The sequence below is a fragment of the Tympanuchus pallidicinctus genome, unplaced genomic scaffold, assembly GCF_026119805.1.
Source record: "Tympanuchus pallidicinctus isolate F22 unplaced genomic scaffold, pur_lepc_1.0 scaffold27, whole genome shotgun sequence".
Lineage (NCBI taxonomy): Eukaryota > Metazoa > Chordata > Aves > Galliformes > Phasianidae > Tympanuchus > Tympanuchus pallidicinctus.
Window position 1 is genome coordinate 6,724,531 of NW_026294744.1, and position 21,643 is coordinate 6,746,173.

The window sequence follows — 21,643 nt, forward strand, 5'->3', positions numbered from 1 at the left end:
TCAAACTGGAGAGCAGCAGGAAGAAAATATGCAGACAGTAGAAGTAGAGACAGGTACTCTGGGAGAAAGATAGGAAGGCTGCTAGGCTGTATAGGGGTAAGGTCAGGAAGGCCAAGGCCCTGCTGGAACTGAATTCAGTAAGGGGTGCAAAGAAGAACAAGAAAAGCTCTGAGCAACCTGGTCTAGCTGTAGATGTCAAAATCCCCTATTCATTGCAGGGGATTTGGACTAGATAACCTTTAAAGGCCCCTTCCATCACAGGTGATTCTATGATTCTGTGATTTCATGATATTGCTGTTATTAGTTTGTTCCTGTGATTTCCTTTAAAAAAAACAAACAAACAACCAAAAAACCCCTACTCTTCTTGTTTCCCTGTCTTATTACCTTCCTGCTTGGGTAAGTAGAGATTCCAAGAGCTCACTCCTAGTTGATCAACCCTACGTTTACGTTTCCTGCATTTTCTGTTAGTGAGGTGCTTTGTTCTGAGGACCTTACTGTTCTCCAACATCCACTACTAGGCTGAAAACTCATTTAGAGGGATTAGTTGAACATCCAAGCCTTCTTTTACTTAATGAAAGCTTTCTGTCTGGCTCTCAGAGATGTCTTTGGAAATCTATTGAGCATCTTCCTGCCAGGTTTAGTAATTATAGACTAAATATTTGCCAAACTCAGACTATGCTGCTAAGGGTGGGAAATGTGCTGGGGTTTGTTTGTGAAAGACTGCCAATTCTTTTAAGAAAATTTGTGGTCATCCACGCTTCTCTCTGTGTATACCTGGCAAGGTATGCTAACAGCAAGCTGTCGATGACCTACATTGCTTGAAGATGGAAGGGCTTGCCTTTGTCCTGTTTCAGCACTTCTGCCAAATCTTTTTTTGTGTAGGAAATAATGGGTGAAATAAAAGTGTTTTTTTTTTTTTTGCAAGTCATTTTTCAATAGTTTCTCTTGTCAGTAGGGAAATAGTGCAGCAGCAAACTGTTTTTATTCCTCTGGTGAGTGCACAATCTTGTTTCATGGGCCAATGTTACTAACTTCCCAGTGGAAATTGTTGCTGGGCTGAGTATCTGTCTACTGTTTCTGGGCCTTGCAATCAGCTCGTAGAGATTTTGGATTTCTAAGCAGTCTGCATCTATTCTACATCAATTTTGCATCCTCCCTGTTTTCTTCTGGTTGCTGTTTAATGTCTTGGAAAATGTCACTGTGATGGATTCAAACCTGTGCTGATCTGAGACCTGGAAGCCTTAGGTATATGTCAAACTTAGCTTTGCAGTGATTGAAGTTCTGATGCACTAGATAAAGCTTGTTCTAAAATGTGATTTTCTTTCTTAATGAATCCTAACAAGTGTTGAATGACTGTGTGTAATAAGGATCTGTCTATTCATTTTAGATTTGTGACCAAGTTATTAGAAGATCTGATTTTCTTTGTGTCTGATGTGCCTAACAATGGGCAGGAAGTTTTGGACGTGGTCATTACTAAGCCAAACCGGGAGCGACAAAAATTAATGCGGGAACAAAATATATTGGCTCAGGTATACTCTGTATGTTCAAGTATGAGTAACTTGATTGTACTTCCAAATAGATTGTAGGAGAGAAAGAAATGATAAAAACTTGGTTTCAGGTAAGTTGGCTTATGCTATCTTGAGTTATACGTAACTGCATTCATTAGACATGAAACTCATTAATCAAGACTCACAGCAAAAGGCCCGAAATTTATTGTCTGTTAGACTCTTGTAATTCTGATGACTTATAAGATTTTTAAGACTTTATTTACAAGTAAATTGTTGAAGAAATTTGAAGCAAGTCTACTACATGGTCCTGATCCTGCAAGTGTTTTCCTTGAAGGAAAACTTATAATACCCTTATGGATCTCTGACTTATTTGAGGACTGACTGCATGTAAATCAGAATTAATATTCTTTTAAAGTGTCTTACTGAAATAGTAAATAAATAATAAAGTGAAAAGAATTAAACTAGATAGCAGCCCTTATGTGCTTTTTCATCCTTAATTTATCTAAAATTAAGGTACTTAACTGACAATGTTTTAAACTAGGATAACAGTCAAGAAAAAGTAGTATCAAGCGAATTGGTGTGGAAATGCAAAGCTAAACGCTTATGTTTTAATGTCTGAGATTGTCCTTGTCCCTTTGCCCCTTTCTTATTCAGTGATTTGTAGATAATAAGTGAAGTGATTGAATTCTGACTTGAGCCTATAGATGCTTTGTTCTGATCCTGACAGAGGAAATTGACAGGTACAGGTTAAAGAAAAATCTTGGCTTGATTTTCATCCTCAGTAATTTTGATTTTGAACAGATATTCGGGATCCTCAAAGCTCCTTTTAAGGACAAAGGTGAAGGATCAATGCTGAGACTTGAAGACCTAGGTGACCAGAGATATGCCCCATACAAATACATGTTAAGGTTATGTTACAGAGTTCTCAGACATTCCCAGCAGGACTATAGGAAGAACCAGGTCAGTGGTATTCAAGAATTTTTCCTCTAAATTCTGTTATTTTACATCCTATGTTTGACGTTGCACTCCGGATTTACAGGTATGATCCTCTGGTAATCTTATCTTAAGGGAGAATGGAAGAACTGGGTTTTGTGTTGGTTAGTAGTAAGTAGAAAGATGCTTACACAGACTCATGCTGTGAAATAGTGTTTTTGTTTTATAGGCAATTTTATATGAACGGAGTGATTAGCAATGAATGTTATAGGTTCCTTCTCCTGGCGGGCTTCCATGTATCTTCACAGGCTATGACTGAGATTAGTGTCCACTGCTTCCTTCATAGGCTCCAGGGTATCAATGGGGAAGGCAAAATTCTCTATGATTCTGTGCTGTAAATATTTATGTTGTGATAGCAGTGAGTCAAACCAGAGGCTCTTCAATCAGATAGCATGATTTTCCTCTTCTGGAAACTCCTGATGAACATGAGATAATTCAGAACATGATACTGAGTGCTTTGTATGTTGCAGCACAGAAAAGAGCCCTTACTAGCTTTATAGGGCTAAAGGAGCTGAAAATAAAAAATTGAACTGTTATGTGTGATGACTGTTTTCTTTCTAACACTTTTCAGAAATATTTTTGTCTTGCAGGAGAGAGAAGGGAAGAAGAGAGCAAGAAAGTTTCGTAAAATTATATAAAGTTTTGGTTTTCCTTTTTTAAAAAAAAGTTTGCCATTTCTTTAATTTTACACCTATTTTTATGTATTTATTTCTTTGATTTATGAAAGAATAACAAGAGTTAGTCAATCCTAATATTCTGTCTTGTTGGAGTACATATTTTAGGTGTTCAGATGTACCTTGTTAGGGCCAGTTTAGTGAGAAAAGTTTTCAGTATTATTTTGATTGTTAATGGAGCTGGATATTTGCAATTCTAAAAGAAAAACATTATTGCTTAACAGATCATCACAGAGATTTTCATTTTTTCAGGAATATATTGCGAAGAACTTCTGCGTCATGCAGTCCCAGATTGGTTATGATATTTTGGCAGAAGACACCATCACAGCTTTGCTGCACAACAACAGAAAACTGCTAGAGAAACACATCACGGCTAAAGAAATCGAGACCTTCGTTAATTTACTCAGGAGAAATCGAGAGCCAAGGTTTGAAGTGGTCCATAAAACATTACATTTGTAGCAGCCATGAATCTCCCTGCCACTTGTTATTATGTTATTGCTTGCTTCCAGCTAATTTTTTTTTTTTGACCTCACAGAAAAAAATACGCGTACGGCACTGTGCTAGAAAATATCAGAGATATCATACTTCTGGAGAGTTGATATCTGCATTTCAGATCTAAATCTTGGTGGAAAGTGAGGTTTTTGCAGAACACTTCTGAAAGTTTGGCTTTACTTCAAATTGATTGAGACAACTGAACAGAAATTTTATTTTTTTGTAACTCTGCTGCTCCTCTGTGAAAGTGCTATTTGTGCTGGTTGTCCTGCTAATAACAACCTTGATGGAAATGATGTTGATGTTAGCTTAACTAAGGTTTTATTAATCAGTTTTCCTGCTAATTTCCTAATCAGCTCCTGATTGCAAGTCAGAGCTGAAAAGATGGCGAATCAGGTGTAGGATGGCAAAGATCCCAGTGAACGTGTGCTCTAGAGCAGATCTTGTTTCAAATGAAAAATTCTAGCCTTTAACCTAGCTCTGTCAGAATTTTTTTTTTTATCAGCTTTAGGTCACAGTATAAATGTATTTTTTAATGGAAAATCAATTTAATTTTTTCATTAGACTTTCAGTTGTAAAAGTAGCAAAGTAATACAAATATAAGAAATTAAGAAACAGAAGGCCAAGTAATGGCCTCAGTATTTGTGGATATTATTTTTCTGTTAGCAGTTCAGGATATTGCTCAGGGCCCTGGTGCTATACTGCTTCAATTATGCTCTGTATGTCTGCAGCCATTTTACCTTATGCTGAAATCTTATTGCCTCTGCCATGCTAAACTATATTGGCTCTGGTCATTACAGATAGAGGGAGCCACGTGAGATCAGATGCCCTTCAATGCTGAAGGGTTCTTATGTTTATTGATGTCATTATTTTTGTGGTGAAGGACATTTTAGTATTGTTACATATCTAAATTTCATTTTGAAATATATGCTCACTTTTTTAAGGCTGAACTCCAAGTGCAGTTATATTTTGAAAAATGCACCCTGCTGAGATAGTGCAATCTGACCAATAGACGCTTGATCTTATGGCATTTGTTTACATTGAGAATCCCATAGATTTTTTCTCAGCATTGAGAATAAGAATTGTGACAGTATGCTCTAAAACACACAGGCTACAAATTTAAAGCCTTCCTTCATTTTAGCATTGAAACAAGTGGTGGTGAATGGTTAAGGTTTTTACCTGGATTTCTGAGGAAATGGTGTATATGCTCTGTGTGCGTAAGCCAGCTTCTGTCCATTCCCTTACTGGCTCTTGACCCCATGCTTATTTTTAGCCACATTTGCTAAAGTTGTGAAGGATAATCAATTCCTAAAAATCCTAAAGAAGATGCATGGAAGGAAGAGGCACTTTTTATATTCCAGTGAGGGAAAGGCTGCAGTGTGAAGTGCTGGTAATACAAATGGAGAGATCAATAAAAGAGGGTCAAGAAGCTGATATTTTATCGTTGTCCCAGGGGCAACAAAAGCCTCTGTGTGAACCTTGTTAAACATCAGGAGACTGAAATTTGAGATGCATATTTATAGGAAACTGTTTACATGTAATAGTTTTAGTTCTGCTTTTCATAGAGTGACTGCTTTGAATACAGATCTTGCCAAGTCTCTTTCCACTAATCTTTGGTTGTGTCACATCAGAGACTCAAAAGAAAGCTTTAAATAGTAGATGTGAACTCCTCCAGTGCAGTGGAGTTCCTCAGAGGACCCATGGCTATCTCCAGCACAAGTAATATCTCCTTGCTGCTTGCTTTAGGGAGTCGTCCATTACCTGGGTGGGTAAGATGGATAAGAATATGAGTTCTTGCTTTTGGTTCTTGATTATGATAAAGACTTCCAGTTGAGCTCTCTTGCTAGATGAGCTTAAGACATCCTTAGGCTGCTTAAGTTCTGGCACAAATCTTTCACCTTTGATTTGCTGAGAAGTGTCTTACTTGGGGTCTTTTTCTTTCTCTCCTTGAATGAAGGACAGTTCAGGGCTTCTCTCAGAGCTGCTCTCCATCCGTTGGGAATTGCAATAGTTTAAATGAACGAAGACTGTATTTTGAAAAAAACTCACAATATACAATCTCTTTAGTATATTAGTGACATATACTAGAGATTTTTAGAGCAATGTTTCTGTGTGGTATTTAAAACCATATGTTCTGTTGCATCTGTGTTTGTTTTTTTCTTTTGACTGCACAGGTTCCTGGATTATTTATCAGACCTGTGTGTATCTAACACCACAGCAATACCAGTAACACAGGAACTCATCTGCAAGTTTATGCTGAGTCCAGGAAATGCTGACATTCTCATTCAGACGAAGTGAGCATCCATAATCAGAGCATACCTTTTTGTTATTTGCTCTGCTGTTACATTGTTAGTGGCTGCCTTGTGAATGTTTTGTACTTGCAGGCTGATTTCAACACAAATGGACAATCCCTTAGAATGCTCAGTCATCTCAGATGACATTGATGAAGAGGAAGTGTGGCTTTACTGGATTGACAGTAACAAGGAACCTCATGGCAAAGCCATCAGACACCTGGCTCAGGAGGCAAAAGAGGGCACAAAAGTTGACTTAGAAGTTCTTACCTACTACAGGTAAAACTGTTTATGCAAATAGATGAAAATGTAAACTCTCCCTGGAGCCTGGTGCAGTTCTTATCCAATCCATTTGCCAATGTCAAAAAAGGAAAGCAAGTCATACCAGAAACAGTGATTAAAAGTTTGTTTCAGATTTTTCCTATAGGAAGCATCACCATCTCTGTTGTCTATTCCAGACATACACTTAGTTTTCTTTGTTTGTGACAGCTTTTTGTGTCTCTCTAATGTTTCCTCTAACCTTTTATTTATGAAACTATTTTTATCATGCCCTGCTGTTCTTGGAAGCAAGGCATACACTGAAGGAGCATTCACAACATCCCAGAGTATAGAAAGGAGATAGGATCATGGAATGGTGTCTTATACTGATTGAAAACAAACTGTTTAAATACTTCAGTCTTCCACTGAACAATGCTTTGAGTTTCAAAGGGAGCCCAGTCTTAATGGGGATTGGAGCCTGACATTAACATTTTTAACGGCAAGTTTGTCCCTTGGTTAGCAAAACCACTCTTAATCATTTTTACTGTTTACAGCAGAAGAGCTGACATCACAATTGTAAAGTGAGATTCTGAGGTTCATTGTTTCACAGTATTGAAATAAACCAGTTGGAAATGTGCTATTATTCTTATTTAAGGTACCAACTGAACCTCTTTGCAAGAATGTGCCTGGACCGCCAGTATCTAGCCATCAACCAGATTTCTGCACAGCTATCGGTAGACTTGATCCTGCGATGCATGTCTGATGAAAGCCTTCCTTATGACCTCCGGGCTTCTTTTTGCCGGTTGATGCTCCACATGCATGTGGATAGAGATCCTCAGGAATCAGTGGTGCCTGTCAGATACGCCAGACTGTGGACTGAAATTCCTACCAAGATCACAATTCATGAGTGAGTTGAAAATGTTGCAAAATACGGTACAAAATTATTTTATTGGGGCTTAGAACAAAATGGTTGTAACTGTCTAATGCCAACACATGCATTTAAAAAGGTATTCAGATGCAGAACAGTGAGCAGTTAGTTACTGTTAATCTTGGAAACTTCCTTGAGTAGCTTTACTTGGAAATAGAGTCACAGAATAATCGATGTTGGAAATGATCTTCAGGATCTGAACTGAAGGTCCAACCGTCAACCTGATCTGCTGAGTCCCATCACTAAACCATGGCCTTTAGCGCTGCATCTTCCATTTTACTTCACTTTATTTCTCACTTCTCTAATACAGAACAAACTGAGGATAAAATGGAATGGCCTTTCATCAGAACAACAGAACTTGAAGTAATCAAATTGTGCCTAACATCAGGCATGTACCACGTTGGAATTTAGTTTTAAACTTCTTCCTTAACTGAAAGTTACATTTGGAGAACCAAAATTTACAGCTAAGTGCAGTTATTGCCCCAGAAACAATTCAGTAAAGCTTTGGTCTTCCACATACTTAAGCACATGTTAAATTGACTTCAGTGGAAGCCCTCTTTGGTTTAAGTGATTTAAAGCACCGCTGGGCTAGACCCAGACACGGAATATCTGGCTGAAGAGATAAAGAGGGTGAAGTGTAGCAATGCAGCAGACAGTCTTGCTTCTGCTACTGATATGAGGGAGTGTTTTGACTTAGGACAGCAGAGTCTAATTGGTGGTGGAAGCTGACTGTCCTGAGCTTCATTCCTGGTCTGCTGTCTTTCTTGTAGAGATAGTAAAGGAGAACAGAAGGCTGAGAGGAAACCTCATTCAGTCTTCAACTTCCTGTATGGAGGAGGTGGAGAGGGATGTACTGGTCACTCCTCCTTGATGAATGATGACAGGTTCCATGGGAACAACACTAAACTGCACCCAGGGAGGTTCAGACTGGTCATTAGAAAACTTTTATTTACTCTTTTATTTACTTTAGTGGTCAAACACTAAAACTGGCTTCATAAAGAGGTGGTTGATGACCCATGCCTGTCTGTTTCTGAGGCATTTGGATAATGCCTTAATAGTACACATTCCCTTTTGGTTAGCCCTGGTCAAGCAGTTGTACTTGATGATGTTTCTGTTCCATTCCATTCTCTGGCTGATGAGAGAGGAAAGCTGAGATTTAGTGACTTAGTGAATATCAGTCAGAACTTAGTGCTATCAGTATCTTTCTGTCTGTGTTATTCCCATTCATTGCACCTCCTACTGTTGGAGGAGAAGCTTGTGCATCTTCTGTCTGGTGTCTTTACATGTCTATGTAGAATTAGTTGACCTCTACCCTTTCTCCTTGCAGAGGACTGATAGAGATTTTAAAGGGTTATTGTTGGTTTATTTATTCTTTAGTGCCAACTGATCCCTTCCTTCTGTGTCTTGCATTGTAGGTATGATTCTTTCACGGATTCTTCAAGAAATGAAATGAAGAGGAAATTTGCACTAACTATGGAATTTGTGGAAGAGTACTTGAAAGAAGTTGTAAATCAGCCTTTTCCTTTTGGTGACAAAGAGAAAAATAAACTTACATTTGAGGTACCAATCTCCATCCTAGTTTACAATATTCCTTCTCATTTCAGCTAGGTGGACATTGGTTCTTTCAAAATGAAACACCTTCAGAATAAATGCGCCAGTGAAACACCAATTTCTAATTCTGGTGTTCTCGTAGATAACTGTTATTGCACAAAATAATATTACTGTCTTCTGTCAAACAGCTGTGTTGTTTCCTCCTTCTCCTAAGACTGTTGCATTTCAGTGGCAGGAGAAGGGATGTGTGTAGAGGGAGTGTGGATGATGATGTATTCTTTCTCTCCACATTAGTAAACCATCACACCAGGATTTTTCAGTGTAATCAAATACTATTCTCTGTGTAGAATTTTGAAAGAAATTCTCTGAATAATCTTGCATTTCAAATATTGTTTGAAATTCCTGACAGAAACTTCAGATAGACCTAAATCATACATATTCGAATAGAGTTGAAAAGGGGGAAGTGCTTATAGCTTTTACAATTCTTTCTTCAGTCTACCTCCAGAACTTTTTTGCTCCTACCTCTGGTCATCTGAAATCACCTTCATTCAAATTTCATTCACCTTCAGTCAAATGCTATTCTTTTCCATTTTTCTGTACAACTACTGTCTCTTTAAACAGTTTCCTGGATTTTTTCTTCTCAGTCGTATTAATTTTCTCAGATGCAATTGTATCTTTTCAGCCCATCTTAAGCCTCAGATTATTTTCCCTCTTTTTGTCCGACTCTGAAAAACATTTGATGTCAATGGACCAAAGCCAATTTAAATGAGTGGAAACACTTGTACTAATGTGAATGCACTCTAGATCTCGATTGCTGTGCAAGATGCTGTGTAAAACATAACTTTATCTCACAGATGAATAACACAAAGATTGACAATACTTCCTTCATTTTTGTTTGTCACAGGTGGTACATCTAGCTCGAAACCTCATATACTTTGGCTTTTATAGTTTTAGTGAGCTTCTCAGACTGACCCGTACACTTCTGGCAATTCTAGATATTGTTCAAGTTCCTATGTCATCATACTTTGAAAGATTGAGCAAGTTTCAGGATGGAGGTAAGAAATGCAACAAAATGTTATATTCCAGTGTGTAAGTTGCTGTACTGGGGTACTTTTTGGAATATCTTACTGATTTTTCTGATGTATTTATCCACACATAAAGTCACCAACAGGGCATTATCACAGGTCACATTAAGATGCTTGTCTGAAAAGGAACCTTTTTGAACAGAGCTGAAGACTTCATGATTTGTGGTTATTGTATTGATGCTACTGCTCCTTTGCTTGTTTAGAATTGAACATTCAAATCTGGATCAAGGTTTTGGTGTCCTTTCCATTAACCATCCCCAGAAAGTACAAAAATAGCATTTGTCTGGGCACAGCAATTATGATGTCTCATAATGTATGGCACAAGTATTTGTCAATCTCCTCTACACTTCACTTAAAAAGAGAATATAGTGTAACTTTTCCAAGAACTGCAGAAGCACCAGATGGTGAAAGTCTAGGTGAGGCCATCCTGTACATCTGTTTGTCAGTTTAGAATATTCTTTTAACCAGATTAGAGTGCCTAGCTGACAACCCTGGGACAATATAGTATGTCCCATTGCTTTTTGTATGATGACTTAAAAGTAGATGTGCTACGTAGGCTTAAAAATAGCACTTTTTTGGACGTTTGATGCAGGGAGACAAGTGTGGTTAGTTAAAATCACAGTAAGATTTGCTGGAGAGGCCTTCTAAAGTTTTTTATAAAAGATCTCCATTTTTAGATGGTTACATATTGTCTTTAGCCTCCCTCTACTTTTCTGTTTGGCAGGTTGTAAAACATAAACTGTATAATGTATCTATGCATTGATACTTAGAATGATCCTCAGTGTCTGACTACTATGCCCAACCATCTTATTAGTCCTCTTTCTTTCTCTGGAAGTACAGGCTTAGGACAGCATTAAGCTATGAAGATGCATATGGCACAAAGGTATGTAATTTAGAAGCAGTTTCATACCACCTGTTCAGTACGTTTGATCACCTAGCTGTAGAGGTTCATGCTTGAAGAGCATATTTCATATCTGAAAAGCATATTACTCAAGCAAAAGAGAGTAGTGTTCTTCATTAAGAAAAGACATCAGAAAAAAAAAACAAAAACCCAACAACCAGCATTCAGTGCCAAATTAAGATTAGAAAAGGGGCTCAAGAAGAAACCACCACACAAGAACATACTTGCAGTGTGAGGGATTTGAAGATTCTTAAGTCATCACAATCTGCTTTCCATCCTGTCAGAGATCCAGCAGTGATGTAACTTTTGTCTCAGTAATCAGATGGGAACTGAAAACAATCAGACTGAGGATAGTCATTGGACCAATATTAAGTAGCAGCCCTTTTAAACCAGCCCTGTAACTGTCATCCACTCACATCTTGATTTTGTCTTTGCTACTAGGTAATGAGAAGGTTTGAGATGAGCTCTAAACACACAGAACATTTAACCTGCTTATGTAGTCTCTGCATCACTTAGCTGTATCAGCAGCGTGATACCAAATTCACAACCAGCATTCCAAATTCATTTTCCTTGTTTATTAATTATTCCTTATACGTCTTGCTCATTTTAGTAAAATTACTTACCAAGTAAATAAGTATATATATCAAGGATTGACCTGTTGAAGCAAGTCTTCAAAATGGGATGCATTGTTAGGCTTAGTGGAAGTAACATCAAGACATAATTGACCATTTACCTCAGGATATTCTTTTCCATCCTTCTCTTAAATTCTGAGTCACACTGATGGCTGAGGCGGCCCTTGATGTTGTGTGCAAGCTTCTCTATACTGGTTCTGCAAAGTAACTGAAAAGATCCTTATATTATTGTTTATGTTTTGCCTTTAAAAATCTTGATATTAATGCCAGCATCAGTTACCTTACTCAGAATTAAATTGATATGTATGTGGTTTTCAGGTGTGACCTTATTTGTTGGAGGTAGATTGGGGAAAATTGGCTAGAAACATTTGTGAGATAGGATACTGGAAAAAAAAAGATGTGTGTTTTTTTGGAAAGCTTCTTAACTTAGATTGCATCCTAGAAATGAACTGACTTGGAAATGCTGTAGCCAGCTTCTGTTTTCAATACAAATATCATAATTTTGAATGATTTTTTATTATTGGATCCTTTTCTGTAGTTTTTTTTTTTTTCCCTTTTAGATTCTAAAAGACAGAGGGTTTAAAATTACATTGTCTGTGTCTTAATGAGGCATTTTTGGTTAAAGTGACGACTTATTAATAGTGCTCATTCTGGTGTCTTTCAAGAACATTAAAATTTCTTACAGTTTTAATTAAAAGGTTAAGTCATTGCTTTTCTAGTAAGTGTACCCTGCTGTATAATTCCAAAGTCAGGAGCCAATCTGCATTGTCCAATATTGGTTATTTATTTTCTGAGAATTAAAATGCACATCTTTCTCTGTACGTGATGGATCTTTCAAATAGCTGATTTTAGTCAAACCATGCAGCTGCAGCATATGTCAGATCTGGAAAGCAGAACAACATGATAGTATTAGCAGGCAAGCTACGTGTTTGCCATGCAGCTCAGCATTATTTATTTAACATTATTTGGAAATGAGAATAATGACATACAAGGAATAAAATCATAGAAGGTTTCCAAGGTTGGAAAAGACCTACAAGATCATCCAATCCAACTGCCCACCTATCACCAGTATTTCCTACTAAACCTCAACACAACGTCTAAACATTCCTTGAACACCTCCAGAGTCAGTGTCTCCACCACCTCCCCGGGCAGCCCATTCCAGCACCTGACCATTCTGTCAGAGAAGTAGTAACATACTGAATCTCCTTGGCACAACTTGAGGCCATTCTCTCTAGTCCTATCACTAGTTACATGGGAGAAGAGGCTGACCTCCAGCTCACTACAGCCTTCTTTCAGGTAGTTACAGAGAGCAAATAGCAATGGTAGCACTTCCCACCTGTAGACTGAAGGGAGTAAAGGGTAAAGATGTATTCACAAACATCTGAAGATCTTGGAGCACCTCTTAGAATTGTATCAGGAAAAGTCTGACCCCTGTTCATGCTGCAGCCTTTGCTTCTTTGTTGTGATTCACTTTGATTCACCTGTGATTCACCACCTCAGGGATTCCACTTTGGCAGGGGTTGGGATGGGGAAGCCCTCTTTCTCTTGTGCAGAGTTCAGTAACAGCAAGCTGCCATTTTTATACTTGTGTATCAGCATATCAGGGAACTACTGTCAAGTCTTCTACTAGAACAGCATTGAGAATGAGGTTGGACCTGCCATTTCTACTGTGCCTCTGGGTCCTCTGTATCGAGAAGGACCAGATTTCATCCAGGACTACTAGGAAAGTTTATATTGTTTCTCAGCTTTGTGTCTGCATCTGGTAACTGTTCTTTTGTCTGGTTAACAATTTCAAGTATCTTCTTGAGGCACATTTTGATTAGCAAAGCTAATGAGGCAGTGGCTGCCTGGCAGACTGGAGTAATAACTAATGCCAGCAGTTTACAAAAAAAGGTTAGATGAAAAAAAAAAAAAATTAACCCTTAGAAAAGTTAGCTGTGTTAGTCACTGATGTCTGTAGTGTAACAACTGCCAGTCAGTGAAGAGTGCTGTCAGACCAAAGGGGAAGTCGGTCTGAGAGTTTCTCTGGCATGGACCATTTCTCTTATTCTTTATTCCTATCCTCATCATGAGGCTGTGCATTAATGTGATTCCAGAGACCATTGCTCTTCTAGGAATCAATATCTGTGTCATAGCTGTAACTCAGCTAGAAGGCTTGATTCCCATGGTACTTCTTACCATCAAGGCAAGCATGCTGATGTATGTACTTTTTTCTATCTTTCCTTTCGCTAATATTCATGGTAGGAAAGTTTTATTTTTGACATTGCTTACTGGTATTGGGGATAGGCAATGGCAGGAGAAGGTGAAGTTTGGAGGAGATTCACCATGACCAGGCAGTGATGAGTTTGCATGCTAAAAGAAAAAGCTAGTGGATATGCAGTAGTTCAGGCTGAGGTGGCCAGATCCAGTCAGAGGTTGGATAGCAAATGTAAGTGCATTGCATATTGGTACTTTTTTTTGTAGTGTTTTTTTTTTCCTCATTAGTTCTGAGGGCTGTATAAACTGTAGAAGTGTCCTCACCTTCTGCCCTTAACCTAATGCATTAGGTTTTCTGTGAGGCTCTCCTGAGGTCAGCTAGTTTTTGAGCGATGAAAAATGGCATAATGAAGAAATAAAGTGTGATTCGTAGCCTCTTTATGATAGGTCCTGCAGTCTTTATGGGCATATGCTGTAGAAAACCTGTAAAAATTAATACCTCTTTCACAAACAGAGCTGTAAGGCTTAATGCTTCTGGCAAATAATATATAGCTCTAAAGGGTTTGAAATAAAATGCGGTCCTTTAGGTACTGAAGTGTTGCTATTATATGTCTTAAAAATGGCCATAACTTTTCACAACAAAAAAAATTAAATTGCATGAAGCAATGTAGACAGATCAACAAAGGCAAAGAAAGGTAGAGCCAAGGCTCTACTGGGTGTTTAATTTAGCTCTTGATAACTAGACAGTGCTGCATATACAGCTCTCTGCCAGAGGATCCGCGCAGTCTGGCATTGCTGTGTGCTTTAAGATAGCGCTGAAACTTTTGAAAAGGTGATGGTGGACAAGAATGTGGGTCTCACTGAAATCCACAGTCAAGCCCATTTGGAGTCAGGGCTCCCGTGTCAGCAGTCACTTGGACAGCTGTTACAAGTATTGTCTTAAGACCTGGTTGAGAGTGCTGACGCTGAGGCACAGCTTGAATACACGGTCAACTGCACTGAGAACTGACTTTAATGAGAGTAAAAGTTTTAGACTTTCAGCAACCTGCCACTTGTCGCCTAATGTAGCAGTGAGCTTCATGGGATTGCAGATGGGGAAGGAGGCCTCAGAGGCTGTCATGAAAGAAGTGGGCCTGGTTGGAAGGGTCTTAAGTATGCTGATATCTGTGGGAAACAGGAGTAGGTGTGGTCAGACTGGCAGTGGGGACTCTGGGTGGTGGTAGGTGCTAATGGACTTCAGACTCTAAGTAGTGAGGGGTATTTGAGTGCACCCTTCTGATGCTGTTGTCTTTCCTGCTTTTCCTCTCTTTCTCTTTAAGCAACATTGAAGGCAGAGTAAGCTAACTGAAGGGAAGACCAGATCTCTTTGTATTGCCATACAAGGCTTGACTGGGCCTTGAATCTATCTGCTGTGCTGTAAAGAATACAGGATCATGGAGTCACCAAGGTTGGAAAAGACCTACAAGATCATCCAGTCCAATAGGGAATAGGAGTTTTTATTGCACAGAGATGGTGGTAGATAACAGCTGATGTAGATAACCCAGCTTTTAAATCATATAAAGTATAACTTATCCATATCCTCTATCTAGATCGTCCTTAGAACCCAGCAACAGCTTTTCTTGATCAAGTTAGAGAGGTAAGGCTCTTCTCCACTACCTGAGGTGCTTGGGAGGGACATTGGAAGATTGCTTAGGATTTTTTCAGACCTGTAGAATTTTTTGGCAAGTGGGAGGAGGCTTATGCTTCAGGAATGTAGAACAGGAAAATTTCTAATAAAGTAGTTCTTGCAGCTGCAAATGCATTGTGCAGATGGGACTGATGTTGCTTTTTATCTAGGGATTCAAGCTGCAGCTGAACATTAGCCAAAAGCTTCCATTGGGAATGATGAGGAAAGCAGAAGGAACTGAAGAGGGGCCATCTGCTCAGTTTGTTAAGGAAGAATGGTTTTCAGAGACTATTGAGTCTCTTGATTTCTTTGCTATTGCAAACTTATATATCCTGTGGGATTACTTTGGTCTAGAAGCCATCCCCAAGTTCAGAGGAGAAGTAGTTTCCAAGTGGTATTTGAAAACCTTTGGGGTCACAGGGCAGCTTATTATTCACTGCAGCCCTTCAGCCTCTGCATTTGATTGTTTGAGGAGTTAATTGCTTTTGTAGTAGCACATGCATTCTGTTTTGTGTCCTGCTATGCTGGAACTTGTGTTTTCTACGAGGTATTTGTAAGAAGTTGAAGCATCTGATCATTTATTTGCCTTACTCAGGTTAAGGGAGTTGTCTTTCTAACTTTCTAATTGAGAAAAGAGAGAAAACAGGAAAAAAATGCCACATTTTTGTGAAGCCTTTGACTTGTTTCCTTTTTTCCCCCATATTTTATATACGCAAGACTGAACCATGTGTTGGTTGGGTTTATGAAGAGTTGTTGGAGCATTAGACACATGTATATTATCTTTATCTGGCCATTAAGTACTAGATTTCCTGAAGAACCCCTTGTATGTCAGCTCCTATTTCATTACTTAGTTTCTAGAAGCATTAAATATGCAGTTTTCCAGTCCCTAATGAGAGCTGTCAGGTGTTAAAATACTTCTGAAAATACAGGTGCCTTTCATAGGGAGATGTGCAAGGTAGAAAAATGTTTCAGCTGAAAAAGGCTGAGCAGTTCTGCGAATTGAGTCACAGGAATCCATCTTTTCTACATCTGTAGATGAGGAATACTGAACACTGTTAGTAAGAGGAAACTGACGCTCTGTGGCAACTAAGGACCGGATCAGCTGTGTACAGTTAACTTTTAAATAAATGAGACTGCACACCAGTTCACTGATGTATTGGGAATGTCTGTGAAGTAGGGCACTGCTCACTCCAAGATTATTTGCCAGCCTTCTCTTTACTATTTGTGAAATACCTAAAATGCTATGGATACTTGTCCAGTGAGAACAAGTTGAAGATGCTATGTAGTGACTTGCTAGGAACAATAAGAAGAAAAGCCAGAAGAATTGTCAATAAACTCTCGGACAGTTGTTTTTCTATCTGAACATGGCGTTTTGTCTCTCGCCATCTATACTGTATTATATCACCAATTGTTGTTTACTTTTATATTTTGTTTTTACAGTTCTTGCAAGCAGTAAGTGACTTAGCAAGTATGTTTATGTAGAAAATGAAGCGTCAGATTATCCACTATTTCGATTACTTGGGTGGTTGTTATTTTTTTTTCCATAACTGACTCCTGTGAGAAGTCTCTTTTCTCAGAGAGGCCGCTGTGTTGTCAGTTGTGCTAAATTGTATGACATTATGTGCTACAGTTTTATGACAGAAACTGATATTCATTAGGAAGTTGTGATCACTGTAATAAAAAGTAATGAAAAGGAGATGCATGGTTGTCTTTTCAGAACATGACAAGTATTCTCTTCTTTTCTCTTACTTCATTGTCAGTCAATCTGCAGCTCCTTTAAATTACCACTTGTGCATACAGCGATTTCACTCATTCATTGACAAGCCTCTGGGGACTGTACATTCAATAGGAGGCATTTCCAGCTTGTTCCACTGCTTATGGAAGGTTCATGAGATCGGACTTACCTTGTCAGAGAGAGAAGCAGAGAGAGAGAAAAAGAGAAGATACATGGGGATTGCATGGAGCTCTCTTTCTGTATTGGTCAGCCACACCTCTGAATGTTTATGCAGTGGTTCACTGATAAGAGTTGTGACTGCTTTTCCAAACTAGCACATTACAGTGTTTCCATGTATGTTCTCTCCTTGCCTCCCTTCTCAAACATGTTGGATTGTCAGTACCTTGAGCTCAAAGAAGTCAACAAATGAGGGAGATCAGCAGGATAAAGGTGGCAGTATGACATGAAAGCGCAGCTCAGACTTCTATTCACTTTGTCTTTAGCACAGTATGTGCAAAAGTAATCAGTGTTCACATCTATTTCTTTCTCTTTCTCCAGTTTTTGCTTAGTTAACTAACTGAGCAGTAAGTTAATTTTTCTTTGGCTGCTGGTATTCAGGAAGCACTCTGGAGCTGAGATCAGAGCTCTGTTGGTTTGGTCATACATCCGAAAATCTTAAATATCTTTTACTGAGCCAATATACTTTGTCTTATCTTGTTGCAAGCTTAGCTGGTATGCAGTCAGTCACTTGTTATTCCACAATAACTTTTCTGTATGTCTTACCTTAGAGGTTCACACCCTTTCCTGCCGAGATAACTGTGTTAAAGCAAAGAGAAGACAACAGTGTGGCAAAAAGGAACAACTCATTAATAAGAGTGCTGCTGGCCCTGTGTTTAAGAATGACGGATTTAAATTCGTACCTGATATGGTCTAGAATTCCAAAGGAGGACAGAGGCACTCAGTGATATGAATGTTGACTTACTGGGGGATCTTTGGAAGAGAAACTGCTGCTTACCTTTGTGTATGAATGATCCTTGTGACTTCTTTCAAAGAATAGATTAGTTCCTCTCATTGTTGAGACCCAGCCAACTGCTTCACATCCATGCATACATTTGCTGGCTGATTGCTGTCTGCTGTAAGGGATGGCTACATTTCATCAGAACGTTACAGAACATAACATAGCTGTTGAAATATCTTCACTGAAAAGTATGCTGAGTTGCTCTGGTTGCTTTATTGTTTTCACTCTGAGAATGTTCTCTCCAGGTCTATTCTCAGTTAATTAAAAATAGTATTTGTCAATATCATCCAGTTACTGGAAAATTTTCCAAAATGAGTTTACCCATGATACCCTTTCTCACTGGCGTTATTGAGAGAAATAAAGCAACATGGAATCACCACTCACTTCAGCTGTAAATACCAAACTAGCTTAAGTAGACGTTTCTGTTACTAGTGACCTTTCCTACACACTGATGAAATACAATTTGAAATGACAGTATAGATAAGTACTACTGTAACCCTTTACTTTTCTGTCTCCAGCTCTTTACATCAGCCACGGGAAGTCGATAGTCAAGGTGTGTTGTGGACAGAGGTTTTATCCTTGTTACAGATTCTGTTGGGAAGCTACCTTATAGCTACCACTCACTGGTTTGTACCATATTTTACCACTGATGTTCCACTGTTAAGGAGAAAGGGCAGGAGTCATCTCATTTCTTTTTATTTTCTGAATGCTTTTATAGACTCCTTTGTCTCATTAGCTGAGTCTCTCCCAGTCTTTATTACATCAAAGCTCTTGGTGTCCATTTTAGAGATGGAGAAGATATTCTCAGTGTTCTCCTCATTTATAGAAGTGGTCCTGAAATGCAGGGAGATTGAATAATTCCACAGTCACACAGGAATGCAAATCCCTTAACAGGATTTCTCATCCCCTGTGTTGCCTATTCAGCAACCGAGTAATGACAGTCAAATAAGCGGGATGAATGCTCCAGGCAAAATCCCAGCTTGTTTTCTTCAAAGACATGAGCTGTACCTAAAATATTGAGCAGAGAGTTGATTACTTCCTACCCTACAGTGATAGAAAGACCAGGGCTGTGGTGGGTGTGAGTAAATGTGATGGCTGGAGGTTGGGGCTATTTTTGAGTTTGATTTGTGCAAGAATATGTATGTGCCTATCATGAGTATTACCTGTAATTTTTTTCCATTAATCAGATTTTTCTGACTCCTTGTACAAAAACTTGTCTTGACTACCTTTTTTGCTAATTGTATACTGAGTAGATTTTAGTCTTGAAGGGTGGGCTTTTTTAACTTCTTAAGATAAAGCAAAACTCTTCTACCTTATTTAGGACAATCTATAGTTTTGTCTGATTTTCTAGAAGAGTATCTTTTGACTGTTTTTAGAATTAAATGGTTTTAAATGAACTAAATGGTAATTGGCATAAGTTATTTTTTGTAAAGAATTCCTGAGCTTTCCAGATAGCAGTGCCTCTACTTGTGTTCAACTCTGTACAACAGCTGTGGAAGAGATTTTTAGATCTCTGTTGTGAATGAAAGGATGATGTCTTCCCAAGTGAGATTTAGAGCCAAGAATATCACAGGCTATGAAGGAAATGCACAACCTGTACATCTTGTGTTCAAATGTTCATCGTGTGTTCAAATGAACTTGTCAGTCAGCATTAAGGGCAGGATGATTTGAACTTGATCATTTGTATCACAGTTTGGAGATGAAGAAGATACAAAAAGTCAATTTAACTAAAGCCCTTTTAAGGATTAAAGGTTCTTTATTTAGTAATCTAGCTTTACAGGTGTGTAATGAATGCAGTGAAAATTAATGTTTAGAATACTGGTAGAAAGGGGATGGAGAGAGAGAGGAAAAGAGAGAAGGAAAGACATACATACAATTTATTCCACATTTTTTTTTATTTGATTTGAAAGGTAAATGAGCAATTTCAATTTTGCATCAGGGACGCTACTTGGAATCACTTTTATTTGCTTTACACAGTTCTAGTCAGTTAGGGGAACTTTGTGCCCTCCTAATGTGAGAATTCAGACATTTCTTTGACTTCAAGGTTTTTTTTCTCTTAAAATCCTGCAATGTCAGAAATACATTTTTCCCCCTCTGTAGAGACTTGTGGTGTCATTTTCAAAAGACCAACTCACATTGATTGCACACCAGACTGGATGCTAAATGAGACCTCAAACATAGCACTAATCTACCTCACTGACTTTGAAGGAGCAAATTCTTTGAGCGTTTCCTTTTAAAGTCAGAGTGAAAGGCATCTTCCTGCATGCGCTACTTAAGCTCTATTAATTGAAGAAGGAAGGACAGAAGAGGAGGATATTGCAAACAAAATAAAATAGCTTTGACTTTTTACAGCAGATTGTCTAGGAAGAGAGTATCTGCATTGTGAGTAAAACTTGACAATTCATAGAGAATAAAAGGTAGGGGAGAAATATGAGAACTATTCAAGTCTACCTCAGCAAAGCTACATCTCCTCTGTTTGCTTTTGTTGTAGTCTAGGTCTTGGCCTTATTTCTGCAAAGAGATGCTATTATTCACTTCCTTTCTTCCATTCGTTCAGATCTATGCTTTGCAAGAATGAAAATGAATTAAGGCAGCTAGGTAATATATTCTCATTCTTACTCCTCTCTGCCTTTGCAAGGAGGTAGTCATTGGTTCCCTGAGATGCTTTTCCAATTGGAATTCATTGTAGGAAACGACAAGTATAATCTATGGGAACAAACAGTATCTCTTGATAGAATTTGTTGAACTGGCATCAGTGATAGTACTGTTGCAACCAGTCTGGACTAATTTATTTTTTGCCAAATTAGTGTAAAATTAATTTTCTTTCCAGGTACTACTTACAAAGGGCACTGTGATTACAGATACTACTTTAACTTTTAGGACAACCTTTTGTCCTGACCTTCTCTTGGGCCTTTTTTGAAGGGGAACATTTATGTAAGTGAAAGTGAATGGGGGAAGTCAACCATCTCTCAGCTTTTCCCAGATGTTCCTGTAAACTGAGGGAATGACTGTTCTGGGAGCCAAATAATTATTAACTTCTCTTTTACACAATTATTAAAAAAAAAAAAAAAAAAGTACAAGCCACAAACGAAACCAAAACCAAGCAAATAAAAACCCAGATAACAAACAATCCAAATCTAACTCCATGCATATAAGTAGAGACTTGAAAGCACCTATGCAAAAGTATATGTATACAGATTTTCAAGCTGTCCAGGTCGTCATCATGTGTAATGGGATTGATCATATTTATCATGAGCTTTAGCAAGCTGAAGCATAATGAAGACATAAGCATGTCTTACTGTCTAGAGACAGTACTTGTATACCCAGCAGCAGCTGCAGACTTGGCTGAACTGCTTCTACTGTGTTCATTACATTAGTCTTTCTCCTGCTAGTTGTTGGATGTGTGTCCTGTTATCTGGACCAGAGAGAGATCTGGACCAAACAGAGCTTAATCAGAGTTGCACAGCCTCAATTCTCTTCTGTTAGTGTGACGTATTAGAAATTCAAGCTTCTGTAGTACAAAAGGCATCTTTACCATCAAGCTTTTGTGTTATGAGCAGTCATCAAGGTGAAGACAGTGGCAGTAGGCATGGTGAATAACTCCTCCACTGTGTCTATAGAGCAAGATCATAAATTACAGCAATGGAAGATATAAATGGCCTATCAATATTTTCTAACAGTAAACATCAAATAGTGGAATTGCTTGCTTAAGGATGCTTTAAAATGTGAGATATGT

At 38.4% G+C, this 21,643-nt stretch overlaps 1 protein-coding gene across 4 annotated transcripts in view; it reads left to right on the forward strand.

Moving 5' to 3' along the window:
• The window catches only part of ITPR2 (inositol 1,4,5-trisphosphate receptor type 2), a 272,614-nt gene that overhangs the window by 88,251 nt on the left and 162,720 nt on the right, over positions 1-21,643 (forward strand). For all 4 annotated transcript variants that reach the window (XM_052690593.1, XM_052690590.1, XM_052690591.1 and 1 more), the window contains 8 exons: positions 1,388-1,529; positions 2,310-2,468; positions 3,428-3,600; positions 5,842-5,961; positions 6,052-6,237; positions 6,872-7,123; positions 8,560-8,704; positions 9,600-9,750. In XM_052690593.1, the coding sequence (XP_052546553.1) occupies positions 1,388-1,529; positions 2,310-2,468; positions 3,428-3,600; positions 5,842-5,961; positions 6,052-6,237; positions 6,872-7,123; positions 8,560-8,704; positions 9,600-9,750 (1,328 nt within the window). The remainder of the gene's footprint in view (positions 1-1,387; positions 1,530-2,309; positions 2,469-3,427; positions 3,601-5,841; positions 5,962-6,051; positions 6,238-6,871; positions 7,124-8,559; positions 8,705-9,599; positions 9,751-21,643) is intronic.